This window comes from Jaculus jaculus, chromosome 11 (assembly GCF_020740685.1).
Source record: "Jaculus jaculus isolate mJacJac1 chromosome 11, mJacJac1.mat.Y.cur, whole genome shotgun sequence".
NCBI lineage: Eukaryota > Metazoa > Chordata > Mammalia > Rodentia > Dipodidae > Jaculus > Jaculus jaculus.
In genome coordinates this window covers 65,353,110-65,372,749 of record NC_059112.1, presented here as the reverse complement: position 1 = coordinate 65,372,749, position 19,640 = coordinate 65,353,110, and the positions used below count along the sequence as shown (strand labels likewise).

The window sequence follows — 19,640 nt, the reverse complement described above, 5'->3', positions numbered from 1 at the left end:
CAGGAAGCAGACAGAACAGTCAGTCAGGCCTTCCCAAACAATACCACCATCTTGGGACTAAGTCTTCAACAACTCATGAGTCTGTGGGGACATGATACATTCAAACCACTAGGTGTGTTTTATGGAATACTTGGTTTCTTTTCTTTAGCATTGTTTCTTTGTTTGTTTAAGACAGCATCTCTCTATGTAGCCTAGGCTGGAATTGAACTCATAATGTTATCTATCAGCTTTGTGATAGATGAGATGACAAGTGTGTACCACCATGCTAGAATCAGTAGATATTAATTTTTTCTTTTTTCTTTTTTCTTTTTTTTTCCTGAGGTAGGGTTGCACTCTAGCCCAGGCTGATCTGGACTTCAACTCACGTTGATCCTCCTACTTCTGCTTCCCAAGTGCTGGGATTAAAGGTGTGCACCACCATGCTTAGCTTCAGTATATATTAATTTAGATTAAGTTTTTCAGACCATCAGAGCCAGTTATTTTATTATATTTTAATATATTTATATTTATTGTCATCATATTAGTCAATTTTCCATTACTATAATAAGATTCTTAAGAAAATCAACTTCAATGCACTGGCTTGATTATTTACTGATTTTGCTACCTTTGTTAAGTTCCCATCAACTTTGAAGAAATTCCAGAGTAAGGAACAATAAATCTTGTTTATTGTCAAAAAATCATCAAAACAATTCATTTAAAATGTCAGAATAGGGCTGGAGAGATGGCTTAGCGATTAAGCGCTTGCCTGTGAAGCCTAAGGACCCCGGTTCGAGGCTCGGTTCCCCAGGTCCCACGCGTCTGGAGTTCGTTTGCAGCGGCTGGAAGCCCTGGCTCACCCATTCTCTCTCTCTCCCTTTATCTGTCTTTCTCTCTGTCTGTCACTCTCAAAATAAATAAAAAATGAACAAAATATTTAAAAAAATGTCAGAATAATTCTAAAACATTTTTCCAGGCTGGATAGATGGCTTAGCAGTTAAGGCACTTCTGTGTGAAGCCTAAGGACCCAGGTTTGATTCCCTAGTATCCACATAAGCAAGCCACTGCAATCAAACTCCAGATGCTTGCACCACCTAGTGGGTATGTGTAACCTTGTGCTTGCTTCACTGTTATGTGTCTGTCTTACATGGGATCTAGAGAGTAGAACATGGGTCCTTAGGCTTCACAGGTAAGCACTTTAACTGCTAAGCCATCTCTCCAACCTCATCTTTACTTTTTTTCTTTTTTCTGATTTTTTTATTATTAGATATGGACATATTTTGTATGCAAACATCACATGTTGGTACCATCCCTGCCCTCCTCCCTACCCCTTTTCTGAAGAGGCCTTCCTCACTGGGGATGCAGGTCAACCCAATGGGGATGTGGGTTATGCATTATGGGAACAGCAGTCAGTTATGGAGGAAAGACAATGTCTCTGTGCAAAATGTCCTGACCTGTGGCTCTAACAATCTTTGTGCCCCATATTCAACAAGATTCCCTGAGCCATGCTGGGAGCATTTGAAGTCTACTTCAGTGATGACCACTTAGGAGCACCTAGATGTATGGTTTGGTAGGTGTTTAGTGTCCTCAGTATCTTTCTCCATCACCCTTGTGCTGATATCAGCTTAACTAAGAGAGCAGCATTCTTGCTCATTTCCCCAATTCTTCTGTGGTTTCAGCTGGGTGGAATGCACTGGGTCGTTTATCTCCTTAAGTCCAGTTCCCATCTGAAATACAGAAGCAGATTCTTCTTTGGAGAGTTAAGACAGCACCAGTTAAATGGGATAACCATTATTAATTTAGAGAGAATTATAAGGGTTTAGATACTTTTATAGTGTAAGGTTAGTGGTAGCTTGACAATGGAAAGCAGAATCATTATCTGGATATGATTCTGATTTGTTTCCCAGTTCTAGATAGTGTTTCCTTTCCACTGAGTGGATCCGTTAGCCAATTCAAGAGCAGTAGGTTACCCACCATGGCTGTGTGTCACTATTGCACTTGTGTGAGAATCACATCAGGTTGTTTTCTTCTGAGTTGCTTAGACTTTGAGTTGTTTGGACAGATGTTGGCCACTTTCCCCTGATAGCTCATGTAGCACCTTCCAGCACTAGATGGGCTAATTACCTGAAGACTGGCTGTCCTCTGGATTCCAGTCAGGTCTCTCCATGGTCTGTGCTGACAGTTATTGGTGTCTTCAGCAGTAGGGTCTTACCATTAACCTGTGGTGGGTAATCAAGGGCTCTGACCGAAGTCTGTCCTATTTTTTTTTTTTTTTTGAGAGATCTAGTAGGTCTCTCTGATCAACTTACTGCTCATTGTGTATGTAGACCACATCCTGGTACAGGCAATTATAGGCCAGTGCCCAGGGAAAAGAAAAAAAGAAAAAGCCAGAGAAAGAAAGAGAAACAGGAGAAATTTGAGGTTAGGTTTCATTTCTCTCTTTCCAGGTCCCTTCCACTCAGCTGCTCCTTCTAAGGTTTACCTGAAGCTTCCACCTTTTAGTCAATTTCCAGGATATAGGATTCTATGATACCAGTTCAATTTGGGTTCAGATTTTGTGATTCCCCCACCCACACACACAAAGCCCTACCCTCCCTATTGTCCAAGCCTCAAGATGTTATTCAGTTATGTCAATAACTTGCAGCCCTCATAGTTATTTCATAATATACATACATACATACATATATATATATATATATATATATATATATATATATATATATATATATATACATATATATTAGTTTTGAATTCAGCAAATACAGTCAGTTTGATACCATTATTAGGCTCATCCGTGAGTTACACCTACCCCTTGACCCCTCCTTGTTGAGGTGTATGGGTCATCATTCTGGAGTTAGCCCACAGTTATGGGTAGGATAAATGTCTCTGTATATCATGACTCAACATGTGGCTCTGACATTCTTTCCACCCCCTCTTCTGCAAAATTTCCCTGAGCCATGTTGGGTTCATCTTTGGTCTGCTTCAGTGATGAGGTGTTGGGGGCCTTTGAGGCTCTGGCTCTCTGATTTGGTAGGAGTTGATTTTTCTCTGTGTTGGTCTCCTTCCCCCTTGTGCTGGTATCTGGTTCATCAGGAAAACAGCACCCTTGCTTGTTTCACCAATTTTCCTTGGTTTCAGCCGGGGCCCTTTTGAGGTATAATGGGGTGGCTCTCTCCTTTGGATCTGAATCTACCTGAAAAAGAGAAACAGATTCTCCAATGGAGAGTAAGTTAGCACCAGGACAAATGAGATAACCCTTACTTTTTTTTATAGAGAATTTAATAGGTATAGGCTTTCTTGTAAGCCATGATTGATGGTAGCTTGATATTGGAGAGTGGGCTGATGTTTGGATATGGTTCTGACTTGTTTCCCAGCTCCAGCTATGGGTCCCATACCACTGAGGGGATCAGTTAGTCAAATCAAGAGCAGTTGGTTCCCCACCATGGCTGTGTGCCACTATTGCCCTTGTGAGGGCATCACAACAGGTTATTTGCTGCTAAGTAGGTTAGACCATGAGTTGCTTGGACAGATATTGGTCGTTTTCCCCCAGTCACCCATGTAGCACCTTCTGGCACTAGACATACTGACTGTCTGGGGACTTACTCTCTTATAGCTTCCAGCCATGCCATTCCATTTTACATGTCAACTGCATATGGTGTCTTCAGCAGTAGGGTCTTATCACTAACCTTTGGTGGGTCGTCAAGTACTCTGACAGAACTCTGTCTTTCTTTTAGGAAACCTTGTAGGTCTCTCTGATCAAAAACTCATTGTGGATGATAGCCCCATGCTGGTACTGGGAGTTACAGGTCAGTGTCCACTAAGAAAATGAGGAAAAAGATAACTAATATACAAGAATTAGAGAGAAGGGGGGGGGGGAGAGAGAGGTAGGGGAGGGTATCAACGTGGTGGGAAACACAAATCTAGACCCAAACAGCAATGGTACCATAAAATTCTACTTCCTAAAAGGCAGACCAAATGGCTGAACCTTCACCAGTCCCTTATAGGGAACACCTGAACCACAAGACACTGGAGAGGGTAGGATCAAGGCTAACCTTAATCTTCTACATCTTCCAGCCCTCATCTTTAAAATAGAAATAATAATGCCTGTGTTAAAAAAATGCTTTCATAGGTTTCAGCCCCTGGTCAGGTAGCTTTGTTGTTTTGGTACTAATGTGAAGCAGAATGTCATGGTGTTGAGAGCATGTGAAAGATGATGGTTAGGAAAGGGAGGAGAAGACCTTTATTCCAAGGCATGTTCTTAGTGACCTATTGCCACCAAATAGACCCTATCTATTTGTTCCTACCATCTCCAAATGCTGCTCGGAAATTATGAGTCTGTCAAATGACTAATGCACTAATGAGGTTAGCACCCCCCATAATCCAGTCACTTCTTCCCCAAAGCCCATCAGCTGTAACCAAGCCTTTGCTATACAAGGCTTGGGGGACATTTTACATTCTAGCAATAGCACCACTAACCTTGTAGAGTTGCAAAATTTAAACTGGGCCAGGCATGGTGGTGCACATCTTTAATCCCAGCACTCTGGAGGCAGAAATAGGAAAATCACTATGAGTTCTAGGTCAGTTTGGGCTAGAGTGAGACCCTATCTCAACCCTTATGCCCCCCAAATATGTTAAGTAGGGTCCAGCATGTAAATCCTGTGATGTCAGTCTGTGATAACTATTACTATCCAGAAATCCATATGGTTCCTAGTGCATAGAAAATCCATCTATACTTACCACATTCATTCCTTTGTTCTTGACTTGTCTACATGCAACTGTCTCTGCTCTGTGTCACCCTCCCACTGCTTTCCAGTCCCTAAAGGGTGATATCATTTAGTCTCCTTGCCTCTGGTTTCCAAAGCAAACCAGACCCAAGCACAGGAAGCTGCATCTCTGACAGGCATTTTTCTTTTTTTGGTTAACTTTTTATTAACAATTTTCATAAATATAGACAATATACCATGATCATAAACCCTCCTATCCCTTGCACAAAAATCCCTTCTTTCCAATTAGTCTCTCTTCTCTTTTGTTGTCATTATTTTTTCCTTCCTATTATGTAGGTCTTGTGTTGGTAACATCAGCCACTCTGTAATCATGAGTATCAAGGTCATTTTGTGTCTCTTTGTGTCTGGGAGATAGCATTGTAAACTGTACTCCCCTTCCTTTGGCTCTTACATACTTTCTGCCATGTCTTCTACAACAGTCCCTAATCCTTGCAGGGTGTGATAGAGATGAATGACAGGCATTTTTCTGAAAGCTGTTTACGACTCACACACAGCCAAGAGAACACTGAGTAAGGTTCACATCCTATCACCCAGAAGACCCTGTGCTTCCTCCACACAGTCTTCAGTTACTTCCTCCCAGGTTACCAGTTACTGTGTCCAATCAGATGGCCATGACATGGTGACACAGGACCCTTGGTGTGGGTTAGAGTTGGTTGGTTTTGTCTTTCAGTTCTGTAGAAGTTGCTTGAAGATTATTCACTGTTATTTAAAAAGAGAGAAATGTCTATAGACTACAACCCATATAAAGTAGGTTCTGTAAATCTGCCTTCCATGAAGTACAGAGCTGTGGGGAGTTATCAGCATGGTCTCTCTAGGTCCTTATGTGTTGAAGCACAGAGTGGAGCTTTGTGAAGGAGCTTCTCGGTGTCATGTGTGCTTGCTTCTAGACATGGTGAGAAGCTGCATCACAAAACTGTTCTTCATCTACTCCCTGAAGGGTCACTACTGCCTATACAGCAAATCCAGCTTCATCCTCATCAGCCAGGAGACTCAGACGTGGATCCACATCATGTTTCTATCCCAACAGGTGTGTGGAATTTCCCTTCTTTAGGCTGTATGGTGAACTTGGGCAGGAGGGTGTGGAGTTCTGATTTTTATTGAATCATGAATTCTTTTTTGAATCATTAATTCTTTAGCCAGTGTTAGAAATGTTAGAAATGTGTTAGAAATGTGCCCCACTCCCCATACCCTGGTGTCAAATAAGGGCATTCAAGAGAACAGGATTTCTCAAAAAGGCAACTTCTTTACTTTTGCAAAAGGGTGTTTTGTGTCTCCAAAGCGAGATAGCAAGCACAAAAGGAATCAAACCAGGGTCGTAGGCTCTGCATGCAAGCAGCACATTAACTACTAAGCAATCACTCCAGCCTATCCTCAGCTTTAAAACAAGAATGTGGTCTTTGGATACAGTAGTGGTAATGTACTTATCTGACATTTTGCAAGGCCCTAGGTTTGATCACCAGAACTGGGGGGTGGAGGGGAAGGAAATTAATTTTGTTAAATAACAAAAGCAATTTGACTGGAGATCTTACCTTTTGTAGAGCTAGCTTTTATTTATTCACAGTCTTCTAAATTCCAGTTAATTTTAATGCAAGTACATCCTGTTTGACGATATAAAAGTAAATATAGCATTTATTTTTCTTTCTTTTCTAAAATTAATGTTAGTTTTATTCTATTTTATATTTTTTAATCAGTTACTGTATTTGGTTTCCTCTTTGACTTTGTTCTTAACAGTTGTCAGTTTCCCAAAAACAAACCAAGAAAATTTGATTTTTTTTAAACCCTTCATGCTACTTTATTGACCTAGTCTGATTCTTTTTCTTTCTCTTAAAGCAAAATGAACACAAAGCATTTGTCTATGGTATTTCCTCTTTGCTCATTTTACTCTAAGGCTTTCTTTCTTTTCCCATACATTTTGATATCACAGAATTTTCTGGGTGAATCCTAGCTTGGAGGTAAATAAACATCAAACTTTGGTCTGGTAATTACAAACTCAGCACTGGTTTTGGGAGATCCAAACTTTCAATTTCATATGAAGTTCAAATGTTCTGAGGTTCTTAGGTGAAATGTTCTTCTTTAGATCGATAGTTCATTAAATCAGACCCTGTTCTTGAAATGAAAAGTCATGTACTATTTAATTGTCTGATAATAATCAGGACATTCCCAAGAAAAGTATGTGCACAATATGAGTAGCATAGTCAATAACAGACTCATAAACTTTTAAAATCTGTTAGTCACTAGCAAGGGTTCCATGATCCTCTATCTTTTTTCCCACTCAGTACAAGAAAGAGCTCACTTATTGATCTTATATGTTTTTACAAAACAGCATCTTTGAATTAAAAAAAAATTAAAATTTTTAAGTTTTTGTGTTTTGTTTTTCAAGATAGGGTCTCACTCTACCCTGACCTGGAATTCACTATGTAGCCTCAGGGTGGCCTCAAACTCATGGTGATCCTCCTACCTCTGCCTCCCAAGTGCTGGGATTAAAGACGTGCACCACCATGCCCGGCTAAATTTAAAAAAATAATTTCAAAACCCTTCTCACGTCATTGATTAGAAAATATGGGGCTGGAGAGATGGCTTAGCAGTTAAGCGCTTGCCTGTGAAGCCTAAGGACCCCGGTTCAAGGCTCGGTTCCTCAGGTCCCATGTTAGCCAGATGCACAAGGGGGCGCACGCATCTGAGTTTGTTTGCAGAGGCTGGAAGCCCTGGCACGCCCATTCTCTCTCTCTCCCTCTATCTGTCTTTCTCTCTGTGTCTGTCACTCTCAAATAAATAAATAAATAATTTTTTAAAAAAAGAAAATATGAAAACATGAGCTTTATAAGATTAGTAAGTAAATGTTACTTTTCCATTAGAAAGTGATTCTCCTTGGTTTTAGTGAAGTACATATAAATGTAACTTTCCTATTAATGAGCTCAACACACAAGAAAGGTATCTTAAAGCTTCAGGAATATTCATTCATTATATAATAGGATTAAAAAGGTCTTTACTCATTCAAACTTTTAATATTACAGAATTAAATAATGAGCTCTTATTTTTTTTGTTTATGCTCTTATTGCCAGATCTTTGAAAAAGCAAATATGAATATATGGTAGCCACTTTCCAATCAAGTAACATTCTTGGAAAATCATCAAAATAACATTGGACTACAAAGTTTAGGAATATATATATATGGAGAGAGAGAGAGAGAGAGAGGAGACTTTTTTGTTAGAAACTGAAAACCTGAACTAGATCATGTATTTGCTCTTCAAGATAGATTCTTTTATTTCACTTAAATTTAAATTATGTTAATTTTCAAATCCAGTCTACATGATGTCTTGGGATCTGTCAAAGGACATCCCTGGACCAGGAGGTAAGGTGATGTCTTTATCCTTAATGCCCATTCAGAGCCTGTTTCCTGAGCCCCTTTCCATTCAGAACAGTTCTGTACAGTTCCTTAAGGCCTTGTGGGAGAAGACTCAGGCCAGGGGCACCCACAGCTTTGAAGCTGTCATGATGGAGTCTACATTTCCACAGCAGAAGATATATGCAGAGCTACTTATACATGTTGTTTTGGCTTTCCTTAACAGTTAATTAACTTAAAGTAATTTATTTACATTAATGATCTCATTACCAACACAAAAGAAAATTTTCTTAAAGCATCAAGAATATTAACTCATTATAAAATGTAGGATTAGAAGGGTTTTTCCTTTCTTACTGATCCCTTCTCTTATTATTAGAAAATACTTATTAAGTAATAACTTTCAGAGCAGAGCTAGTGGTGCCTACCTGAAATCCCAGCACTAGGGAGGCTGAATACGAATCACAAGTTGGAGGCCAGCTGGGTTAAATATATAATGCATCATCACTATTTATATTTACAGTACTGCACAATACAACATCATGTTAATGTCCCTTGTATAACTATAACTTGGTATTATTTGACCAGCCTTTCTCCATCTCTTCCCTCCCCTTGTTTTATTACTGAGAAGAGAAATAAGCATACCAGCATGTAATAAATTCACAGTACAAACAAGTAGCAAATTAACTAGACCAAAACTGTTAACTGTGAAACTCTCTCTTAAGTGATGAAGAGTTGCAGGAGGATGGGGAATATGTGACTCATAAAAATTTTATTTATCAGGGTCTGTAAGATGCAGTAAGTTATTACATTTTGTCTTTCATTTAAGAATTTGACAGTATTCAGAAAAAATAAGAAGGAAATGCCACAATTGCATCAGGATAAAGTAAAAATTCTTTGCATAGTTGGTTCAAGTTTCCAAGGTTGCATCATATTTAAAAACTATGTCTCAAAGTTGCATCAGGTTTTCAATTACAACACTCCTTTAACTGGAAGCAACTAGTAAATTAAAACTTGCCATCTATTTCAAGTTCCAAGAGTTGAAAAAATAACTTGTCAATAACTTTTGGACTTGCTTATTACGAGTATTCTTGTTCATATTTCTCCTGTTTCCTTTCAGTAAATATTGCTCTAGGGACAAAGGAATTTCTAAATGTTCATAGTTTCATGATTTGCTTTTATTCATGAATAATAGAAAATAATTATATCTGGAAAGTACATTATGTGGCAAATTAATTTGTCCCAAAATTTCTCAAACATATTTTCTTCTGTTTCTTATGAAGAGCTCTACACATGAAGTGCAAAGTAGTTGTAAGATTGTGCAGAGACCTCTTTAAGTGGCCCAATATGGGGCAGAAAACATTCAGAGATCTTAGCTGCAGCACTGTTTGCACCCAAAATCAGGAGCAAATGGAGCCTATAGCAATAGAGAAATGAAGAAAAATATTATGGAATAGCCATGATATCCATTGAAAATACATGTGAACTAACATGGAATGATATAAAATAACCTTAATAAATCTTTGAAACAAAATTTTAATAAGAAAATCTTAAAATGCATATAAATACTATGATGGCTATATAATATGTATGGGTTCATAGGCTTGTGATAAAACAATATACCACATTTAGAATCACATCACAGTTTTGATGAGTCTGCCTTTGAATAAGGAGGACTGACGAAAATGGGGAAAAATTTAACTTGAAGAGAGAATTTATATCTCAATTCATCTGTGATTTTAGTGAATTTCTTTGTATTTTTAAATAGCTTCTCTCTATCTATCCCAGGTTAGCTTGGAATTGTTATGCCTTGAACTTATGATCCTCCTGCCTCTACGTTCTAAGTGCTAGGATTATAGGCATGTGCCACCATGGCTGGCTTTATAATTTTATGTTTCAATCAGTAATCAGTAAAAAGATCACTTCTTAAATTTAGTGGATAAATTCATAAGTATTTGCTACATTATCCTTTGTACATGCTTTTCTTTATCCTTTTAGTTTAATTAAACCTATGAGTAATGCCAAGGAATAGAGGACTAACATATTTAATTATAGAAAAATTAGAGGTTTGTACCCGATAAATCATCATACACAATGAGTTAAAATAAAATATTTGTATTGAGCAAGAAAGAACAGACTTAATACCATTAAGATATGACCAGGTCATGCAAATCAGTAGTCAGCAGATCAAGAGCCTCAGCTTGAAGAAGACTGTCTGGTAGTCAGCCTCAGTAGTTACTGACCACATTCATCACAATTACAATAGCAAGCTGCCTTTTCAATCCAAAATACAATAATAAGTATTGGCTCAAGGGCTGGAGAGATGGCTCAGTGATTAAAGCCACCTGCATGTAAAGCCTGATGGCCAGGGGTTCAATTCTCCAGTACCCATGTAAAACCAGATGTACAAAGCAGACCACAAGTGTTTTAGAAAGTCACTCCCAGGAGGGCAATGCTAGCCACTGCCTGAAGCAGACTCACACATATCACTGAGTAATATTCCAACACACACACACATTGCTGAGTAATATTCCAGCACGCAAACCTGCAGACATCAACACACATCATATTTTTATTCACTCATGTAGTATCTAGTGTACCTCTCCTTTCATTTACTCATGAGTCACTCATGGCTTCTTTGGATGGACTTCATCACAGCTTTTGAGCTCTTTACTTCACCTATGCTGCATAGATACTGCCTGCCATATTGTCCTGGTTCTGAGCTCCTAGCATAAAAGCCTAGACACCTCCTCTGCTGCCACTATCCATCTAGGCTTCTCATAACTCCCGATATATATCTCCCACCTACTTACTCTGAAGGGACAGTCAACATACCTAGTCAGTGATACGTGTGAGTATGGGGGGGTTGTGTGGGTGTTGGAATATTAGTGATGTGTGTGAGTGGGTGTGTTGGAATGTTACTCAGTAATAAAGGAGGATGAAATCCTGCCATTTACAGCACTAAGGATAGAACTGAAGGACAGTCTGCTAAATGGGAAAAAAGAAACAGACAGAAAAATATCACATGTGTCTCTCATACATGGAAGCTAAACTCACCAAGCTGGATGTAGAATGGTAGTTATTGGAGGCTGGGAAATGGAGGGGAAAGAAGGTTGGATAATGGGTACTGAGACAAAGATATAGAAGGAATACTTTCTTCTTCTTTTTTTAAAAGGATAAGAGATTGTTTATTCTGGAGCCAACTATGAGGGACCGTGGCTGGGGAACACAGATTTAGGTTATGCCAAATTCCATGTTCCAATATGTTAACAATTTCAGGAAGGTTTTATAGTTACAGAACAAAAGAAAGTCATAAATCAAAACATTTGTTTCAGATACATTGGGTGACCATCATGTAGGCAGGTTATAGTAAAAGTGGGGGGATCTTCTCCATCATGGGCATCAGATGCTATCTAGTGACATTCTTAGCCCTTGGGTTGGTGAAAGCTGGGGTCTGTTCTTACACTCCAAAAAGGATTACACCTGATCAACTGATAGCCACCAGGATGTTAGTTCAAACACAGAGGTGGGCAATAAATGGTTATTAAGGGGTTAAAGGTAGGCTAAGGTAATTTGGCTCTGACTTGCAACATTCTGTCTCTCTGTGATCACAGCTTTATCAGTCCATTCAGCCTTGCTGGAAGTAGGTGCAGCAGATACAGCTGTTTCTGCACAGTGGGGTAACTTGTTACATGTGTTATGAAGATACAGACAGCAAAAGCTCAGCCTCTAAGCATAAGGAAATGATCAGGAGAGGGAAATGTTAATTGCCCCAATTTGATCCACACTTGCTGCATGCTTGTGTTAAAACATCACATTCTTGGGCTGGAGAGATGGCTCAGTGGTTAAGCCTAATGACCAGTGTTCAATTCCCCAGTATCCACATAAAACCAGATATATAAAGTGGCACATGCCTCTTGAATTCCTTTGCAGCAGCTAGAGGCCCTGGCATACCCATTCTCATTCTCTCTATCAACTATCTCCCTCTCCCTCCCTCTCTCCCCCTGTGATAGTTAAGGTGTTGTCAACTTGATCTGTTTAGTAATCCACAGGCTGCTTCTAGGAAGGATCAACTAAAGGAGGAGGTCTTTCTCCCAGGGTGAGCCCTTCCCCCAGAGTGGGTGGTCCCGCTCAGAGAGGGACTTGATATAAGGAAGCTCTGGGAAGAAGAGTTCCCTTTTTTCCTTCCTTCCTTCCACTTGGCTGCCGGAGCTGCTCCCTACCTTCTAGCGTGGATTGAAGACCAGTACGGACTAAAGACCAACATCAACTGAAGACCCACGTGGATCAAAACCCAGTGGCTCCTCAGGAAGCCTCCAGGCTTTCTGGCACCATCTGCAGTGCCGGGTCGGGACTGCTGAGGCATCTGGCCACGTGGACTGAGCAGCTACCAGGTTCGGTGATTCTCAGGCCTGCAACTGCTATTGGACTACTGTAAGCTAATCCAATAAATTCCCTTTATAAAATAATTCATTCTAGTAATTCTGTTCCTCTGGAGAACCCTGACTAATACAGATTTTGGTACCAAGGAGTGGGGTTGCTGCTAGACACCTGACTATGTGGCTTCAGCCTTTTGTAGCTGATTTTCAAGAGGAATGTGGAAGAAGTTGAAACCTTGGCCTAAGAGATGCCTTGCAGTGCTGTAAGTACAGCTTGATGGTCTATCCTGGTCAGAGCTGAAAGACCTGAAGGCAGTAAGAACTGTGGACTGTGAGGTTTGGCTTATGAGGGTGAGAAAGAGCTTTTGCCTGGACTGGGCTAGCAGTTTGTGTGAGAAGCTTGCTCTTGTGCCCATGTCCTAAGAAGTTGTGCAGGGTTGCTTTGTGTAGAAATGAACTGGTGTGAGCAGAGGGATATGGCACAGAAAGAAAAATCTTTGGGTGAACTCTTGCCTGTTCAGCTGCAACTAAGAGATTACAACCTTCGAGACTGGGCTAGCTGATCTGCACTGGGGCAACAAGAAGAATGTAGACTCTTTTGAAGGGGCCTGAGTGCTCAAGGAGTATCCTGTTCTTCAAAGTCTGCTTTATTACCCCCTGGATTAACAAATTGGCACCCTACCTGGTATTGTGGAGTATAAGACATGCTGGAAAGAGGGTCATAGAGTTTGCAACACGGTCTTGTGTTTTGGAAATGGCCATGGGCAGTGTGAAGCGGGTTTGCTGGTTGCCTGCATAGAGACCCCATGGGGCCATGAAGATGAACCGTGGCTTGCAGTGGAGACCCAGTGTAGATGCCGGGACCATGAGATGGCTGCCAAGGAGCTGCCAGCCCCCATGAAGTTTCCCAGGACTGTGAGTAGCCTAGCTGGAGGGGTGGAATTGGAATGCCAGAGACTTGTTGCTGGTTAGAATTATCGGACTTGAAGATTTGTCACTGGCTAGAGTTGCTGGACTTGAAGCTACAGAGTTTGATATTTGCCCTGGTTGTTTTAAATCTTGTATTGGTTGAATGTTTCTTTGCTATGCCCAATACCATCTTTTGCAGTGTGAATATTTATTCTGTGCCATTATGGGTTTTTTGAGGTTATTTTTTGGTATTATGGCTCAGTTAAAAGATCTTGGGCTATGGGGATGTATGAACATCATTGGAATTGATAAAACTATGGGACTTTTAAAGTTAGATGAACACATTGTATTTTACATCATGTATGAATATCAGTTTATGGGGGCCAGGGGTGGAATGTGGTGGTTTGATTCAGGTGTCCCTCATAAACTTAGGTGTTCTGAATGCTAGGTTCCCAGCTGATGGAGATTTGGGAATTAATGCCTCCTGGAAAGGGTGTATTGTTGGGGGCGGGCTTATGGGCTTTATAGCCAGTTTCCCCATGCCAGTGTTTGGCACACCCTCCTGTTGCTGTGGTCCATCTTCTGTTGGCCAGGGGGTGATGTCCATCCTCTGCTCATGCCATCGTTTTCCCCTGCCATCGTGGAGCTTCCCCTCGAGTCTGTAAGCCAAAATAAATCTCTTTTTCCCAGAAGCTACTCTTGGTTGGGTGATTTCTAACAGCAATGCGAACCGGACTGCAACAGTAAAGTGGTACCAGAAGTGGGGTTGACTACATTGGACCTCTTCCATCATGGAAAGGGCAGCGTTTTGTCCTTACTGGAATAGACACTTATTCTGGGTATCCATTTGCCTTTCCTGCACGTAGTGCTTCTGCCAAAACTACCATCCTTGGGCTTACAGAATGCCTTATCCACCGTCATGGCATTCCACACAGCATTGCTTCTGACCAAGGAACTCACTTCACTGCCAAGGAAGTACGGCAGTGGGCTCATGATCATGGAATTCACTGGTCTTACCATGTGCCCCACCATCCTGAAGCAGCTGGCTTGATAGAACAGTGGAATGGCCTTTTGAAGAAACAGCTACAGCACCAACTAGGTGGCAACAGCTTGGAGGACTGGGGGAGTGTCCTCCAGCAGGCTGTATATGCTCTGAATCAGCGTCCTATATATGGTACTGTTTCTTCTATAGCCAGGATTCACGGGTCCAGGAATTAAGGGGTGGAAATGGGAATGGTCCCACTTGCCATCACCCCAAGTGACCTGTTAGCTAGATTTTTGCTTCCTGTTCCTGCAGCCTTATGCTCTGCTGGACTACAAGTCTTGGTCCCAGAGGGGGGAGTGCTTTTGCCAGGAGACACAAAGAACATCCTATTGAACTGGAAGCTAAGACTTCCCCCTGGTCACTTTGGGCTCTTAATGCCCTTGAGTGAACAGGCTGAGAAAGGAGTTACAGTGATTGCAGGGGTGATTGATCCAGATTACCAGGGGGAAATTGGGCTGCTCCTCCTCAATGGCGGTAAGGAAGAGTATGCCTGGAGTGCAGGAGATCCTTTAGGGCATCTGTTATTGTTACCATGCCCTGTTGTCAAAGTCAGTGGACAACTGCAACAACCCAACAGAAGTAGTGTGATAAATGGCCCAGATCCTTCAGGAATGAAGGTATGGGTTACCCCTCCAGGTAAAGAACCAAGACCTGCCGAGGTGCTTGCTGAAGGTGGAGGGAATACAGAATGGGTAGTAGAAGAAGGCAGTTACAAATATCAGCTAAGGCCACGTGATCAGTTACAGAAACGAGGACTGTGATTGCAATGTTTCTGTCCTGCCTTGATAACAGAGTGTTTGTATCTATACCAATATTAAGATTGTATCATTAGCTAAACTGTTGAATTTATATTAGACCCATTGTATTAGAGACTAAGCTTGTGTTGGGGGGAAGATTTTGCGGTTCCGGTTGTACGTGGGATAGTTATGCGATGTTAGGAGGAATTATGAGCTTGTTACTGTTTTCATTTGGAAATTAAGTATGATGTAAGGAGACATGATTTGATGCCAAGTTGACAAGGGGTGGACTTGTGATAGTTAAGGTGTTGTCAACTTGATCTGTTTAGTAATCCACAGGCTGCTTCTAGGAAGGATCAACTAAAGGAGGAGGTCTTTCTCCTAGGGTGAGCCCTTCCCCCAGAGTGGGTGGTCCCGCTCAGAGAGGGACTTGATATAAGGAAGCTCTGGGTAAAAGAGTTCCCTTTTTTGTCCTTCCTTCCTTCCACTTGGCTGCCGGAGCTGCTCCCTACCTTCTAGCATGGATTGAAGACCAGTACGGACTAAAGACCAACATCAACTGAAGACCCACGTGGATCGAAACCCAGCAGCTCCTCAGGAAGCCTCCAGGCTTTCTGGCACCATCTGCAGTGCCGGGTCGGGACCGCTGAGGCATCTGGCCACGTGGACTGAGCAGCTACCAGGTTCGGTGATTCTCAGGCCTGCAACTGCTATTGGACTACTGTAAACTAATCCAATAAATTCCCTTTATAAAATAATTCATTCTAGTAATTCTGTTCCTCTAGAGAACCCTGACTAATACACCCCCCCCTTCCTGCAAATAAACAATAACATCACATTCTCCCTAAGTTGTATGTACAGTATAGACCTATTAATCAAAAATAAAAGCATATTTCAAAAACTGAACAAATAAAAGGGAAAGTCCTACAATTTTTTCCTATCCATACCTACTCCCCCTCTGCAGCACTGAAAGGGCGGAAGGGCAAGCTAGGAGTCAGGGGAAAAGAAGTAAGACAGACAGTCTGGGGCAGCCCATCCTGGCCCTGTAGACCAGGGTAGAAGCTTGGGTTTTATTGTCATCTATGGGAAGCCACTGGAGAATTTTGAGCAGCAGGCATATCCACTGTTATGGTTTGCTCAGGCTGCTGTATCAAGATACCATATACTGAGTAGTTGATAAGTAATAGAAAATTATCTGTTATGGATCTGGATTCTGGGAAGCCTGAGATCAAGGCAGATTTAGTCTCTGATGAGAGTCTACATTCTGGCTCAAACTTCTCCCTCTCTGGGGTTTCATTCATAAGGGTGCTAATCCCATTCATTAACATTCTTCCCATAAGCCTTATAACCTTGCAAAGACTTCACAAAGCACCCCTTTGGGGGACAGAGAGGAATGTGGAGGGAGGACATCAGCATATTCAGTCCATGGTACCCGCTTTGTAAGGTTTGGGAATGACCAAGACCATGGAGACCACTCTGAGGCAAAGATGAAAGCTTTTATTTGAACAAAGCACAAGCTGACTGGGCTGGCTCTCAAGAGTGGAGCACAGCCAACTTCGAGATTACAGATAGTGGGCTATACAGAGCTCTTCAGTTGTGGGAAGGTGAGGAAGGGAAGGAACTCCTTCACATGCCCATTCTCTCTCTCTGTGTGTCTCTCTCAAATAAATAAATAAACAAAAAAAAATAATAAAATACAATATTTTTTTAAAAAAGAAGCTCGAGAGATAGCCTGCCTGCAAAGCCAAAGGACCAAGGTTCCATTCCCCAGGATCCACATAAGCCAGATGCACAAGGTGACGCATGCATCTAGAGTTTGTTTGCAGGACTATAGGCCCTTGGGTGTTTGCTCGCTCACTTGCTCTCTCCCTCTCTCTCTCTCTCCTACAGAGGGATAAAATAAAATATAATATAAAAGCAAACAAAATAAGTAAATTACACTCAGGATAAATTTTGGACACTAATGGCTGGTGTGAAGGGGAGGGAAAGTAAGGAATCAAGGCTTATTGCAAGTCTCTGGCATTGGTTGGATTATTTATTAAGTGAGGCAAAACGGAGATAACTAGTTCTAGGGATGAGTAAGAGGGAGCAAACAGGGGACTGGTTAGCAAATCTTTCACACATCTTATGAGATGTCTAGTAGCAAAAAGAAATCCGAACAGGAAGTAATTAAGACCAGAAATGCAGAAGTGGGTATCACTGCCACATAGAAGATAAAGACCACCTAAGGATTAAGGAATCTGGTAACAAGGTATAAAGAGGGAGAAGATCTAGCTTGAGATGCAGAGCAGCCAAAAGACAAGAGAAAGGCAGAAAGTGTAGAAATCACACTTTATCAGTAGCATGTTCAAGGAGAGAGAAAGGGAAGCTGAGAAGTTCAACTACCAGATGATGATGAGTGTCCATCTAAGGGAGACCTTAAAAAATCAACACCACAGAGTTTTGATGAGGTGTTTTATTTTATTTTGGTTTGGGTTGGTTTTGAGGCAGATTCTCACTCTAGCCCAGCCTGGCCTGAGACTCGTAACAATCCTACCTCAGTCTTCTGAGTGCTACGACTAAAGGTGAGAGCTGCCAACATGCAGTTTAGCATCTCAGAGTTTTAAGGGCAAGCACCAGACAGCAGAAAGAGGAGAAATAAGAAGAAAGAATGTGGAAGGTAATAGATATGTGGAGAGCTATGTGAGTTTGAAGAAGTCTGGTGCTGAGTGACCTGGTGAGTGGAGAGACTATGGGAATGGTTTCAAGTCCTCAGAACAGGACTATGAACTTGGAGTGATGCAGCAGAGTGAGACTGACAAGGCCAGCGACAGCAAGGTGACTGCTTTCAAATGAAAATGAAGTAGGAAATTTGGTGGTGAAAGAATGAGCAATTTCTCTTCTGTTATGGATTCTCAACTTTTCTCAGTGAACTAAGAGGTGAGGTAGTGAGCCGCAACAACAGCTCTGTGATTCCCCTCAGAAGCAGCACTACATGCACATCCATCATAAAAGCTGGTCAAGATTGAGGAAGACAGGGCCAAGATGATGCAAGTGAAAGACCCTGTCCCAAAAACTATAAGAAGAGCAATTGAGGAAGATACCCAACATCACTTTCACATGCACCCCAGCACACACATGCACATAGTTACATACCACATACATGTGCACATGCAAGCCATAAATAAATAAACAGGAAAAACTCAACTTAAAAAAATAAGGAAGCCAGGCAGTTGGGGGGGAGGATGATGTAGTTAACCAACCATGATGTGTTTACATTGTGGCCATGGATAAGGCTTACAATACCAATACTGAGGGTGCTATAATTTAACACAAGATAAATTTTTATTGTTGTGTATATAGAATCCATGGGCTCCTCTAAGATAGCCAAACAATAGTTCATCTAGGATTAACATGATTGACATAAGAGGAGAGGTTTGAGAATGAGAAGTGTGAGGGGAACAGCATGGCCCTTAGGTCCACAAACATGGCTGCTGTTGATACCTTGGGCCCACTGAATTTGGAAGTCCAGTAAATCTAAATGTTGCCTCCCTAAACAATAATTCTTCCTTCACCTGGATTCATTTATTTCCTTTAACACCTATCCTTCAGGGCCCCTCGTGTAAACAGTTCTGTCCACATGACCCATATTAAACTGACTACATATGGTTTGGTGAACATACTGAACCTAAGTGACAGGTCTATTCCCTACTCAGAAACAGATTTCCTTCATTGTTACTCCCTGACCTGTTGCTTTATCAATTTCTTCTTGAATACTCTCATCCCCCTTGGAGAAATATTATCCTTACACTAATCTAATAAACAGATACTATTCATACCTCCCTACCCACTATCCATGTATGCTATCTTTATGCTGTACATATGCTTTTTAGAAGTGTGATACAGCCTTAGTTGATAACTAGGTTTATCACTGGTATCATATTTCCTTCATGTTTCATGAGCCAGGGTGTCCTTGTCAGTTTAACTACTAACCTAAACATGTCTTCATAGTCCGCCAGATGTTCTTCATCAGTCAAGGAAATTAAAAAAAGAAAATCTTTGGAAAATATTTAACAAAATAACTCTACTCCTGTGGGAGTAGAGGTATTCAATCTATCTGAAATGTGTGTTCTAACCTAACAGTGCTTTACAGTCTTACAGTCTTAAGAGATCAATGCATGAGTAAAATCTGTCCTCCACCTCATGAAGGCTGCTCTGTGGAAAGTGGGTGAAAACCTAAAAACACCGAACATTAGTCTGTTTTTATGCCACATCAAAATGTCATGGCTGGAAATTAAGAACCTGAGCTTGAATCCTACCTTACCACTTACTCAGTTGCTATTCTATTTAATTCCTCTGTGCCTCAGCATCTTTACCTACAAAGTACAGAAAACCACAGTCACATGTCTCAGGGATTTTATAAGATAATAAATGCAAAATTCTTGGAAGAGTGACTGGCATATAGGAATAACTCAATAAATGATAGCTAGT

General features: G+C 41.1%; 1 protein-coding gene across 1 annotated transcript in view; it reads left to right on the top strand.

Moving 5' to 3' along the window:
• Positions 1 to 19,640, top strand: part of Veph1 (ventricular zone expressed PH domain containing 1) — a 368,903-nt gene that overhangs the window by 272,637 nt on the left and 76,626 nt on the right. Inside the window, 2 exon segments of the mRNA XM_012947429.2 lie at positions 5,648 to 5,787; positions 8,148 to 8,288. Coding sequence (XP_012802883.2) covers positions 5,648 to 5,787; positions 8,148 to 8,288 — 281 coding nt within the window.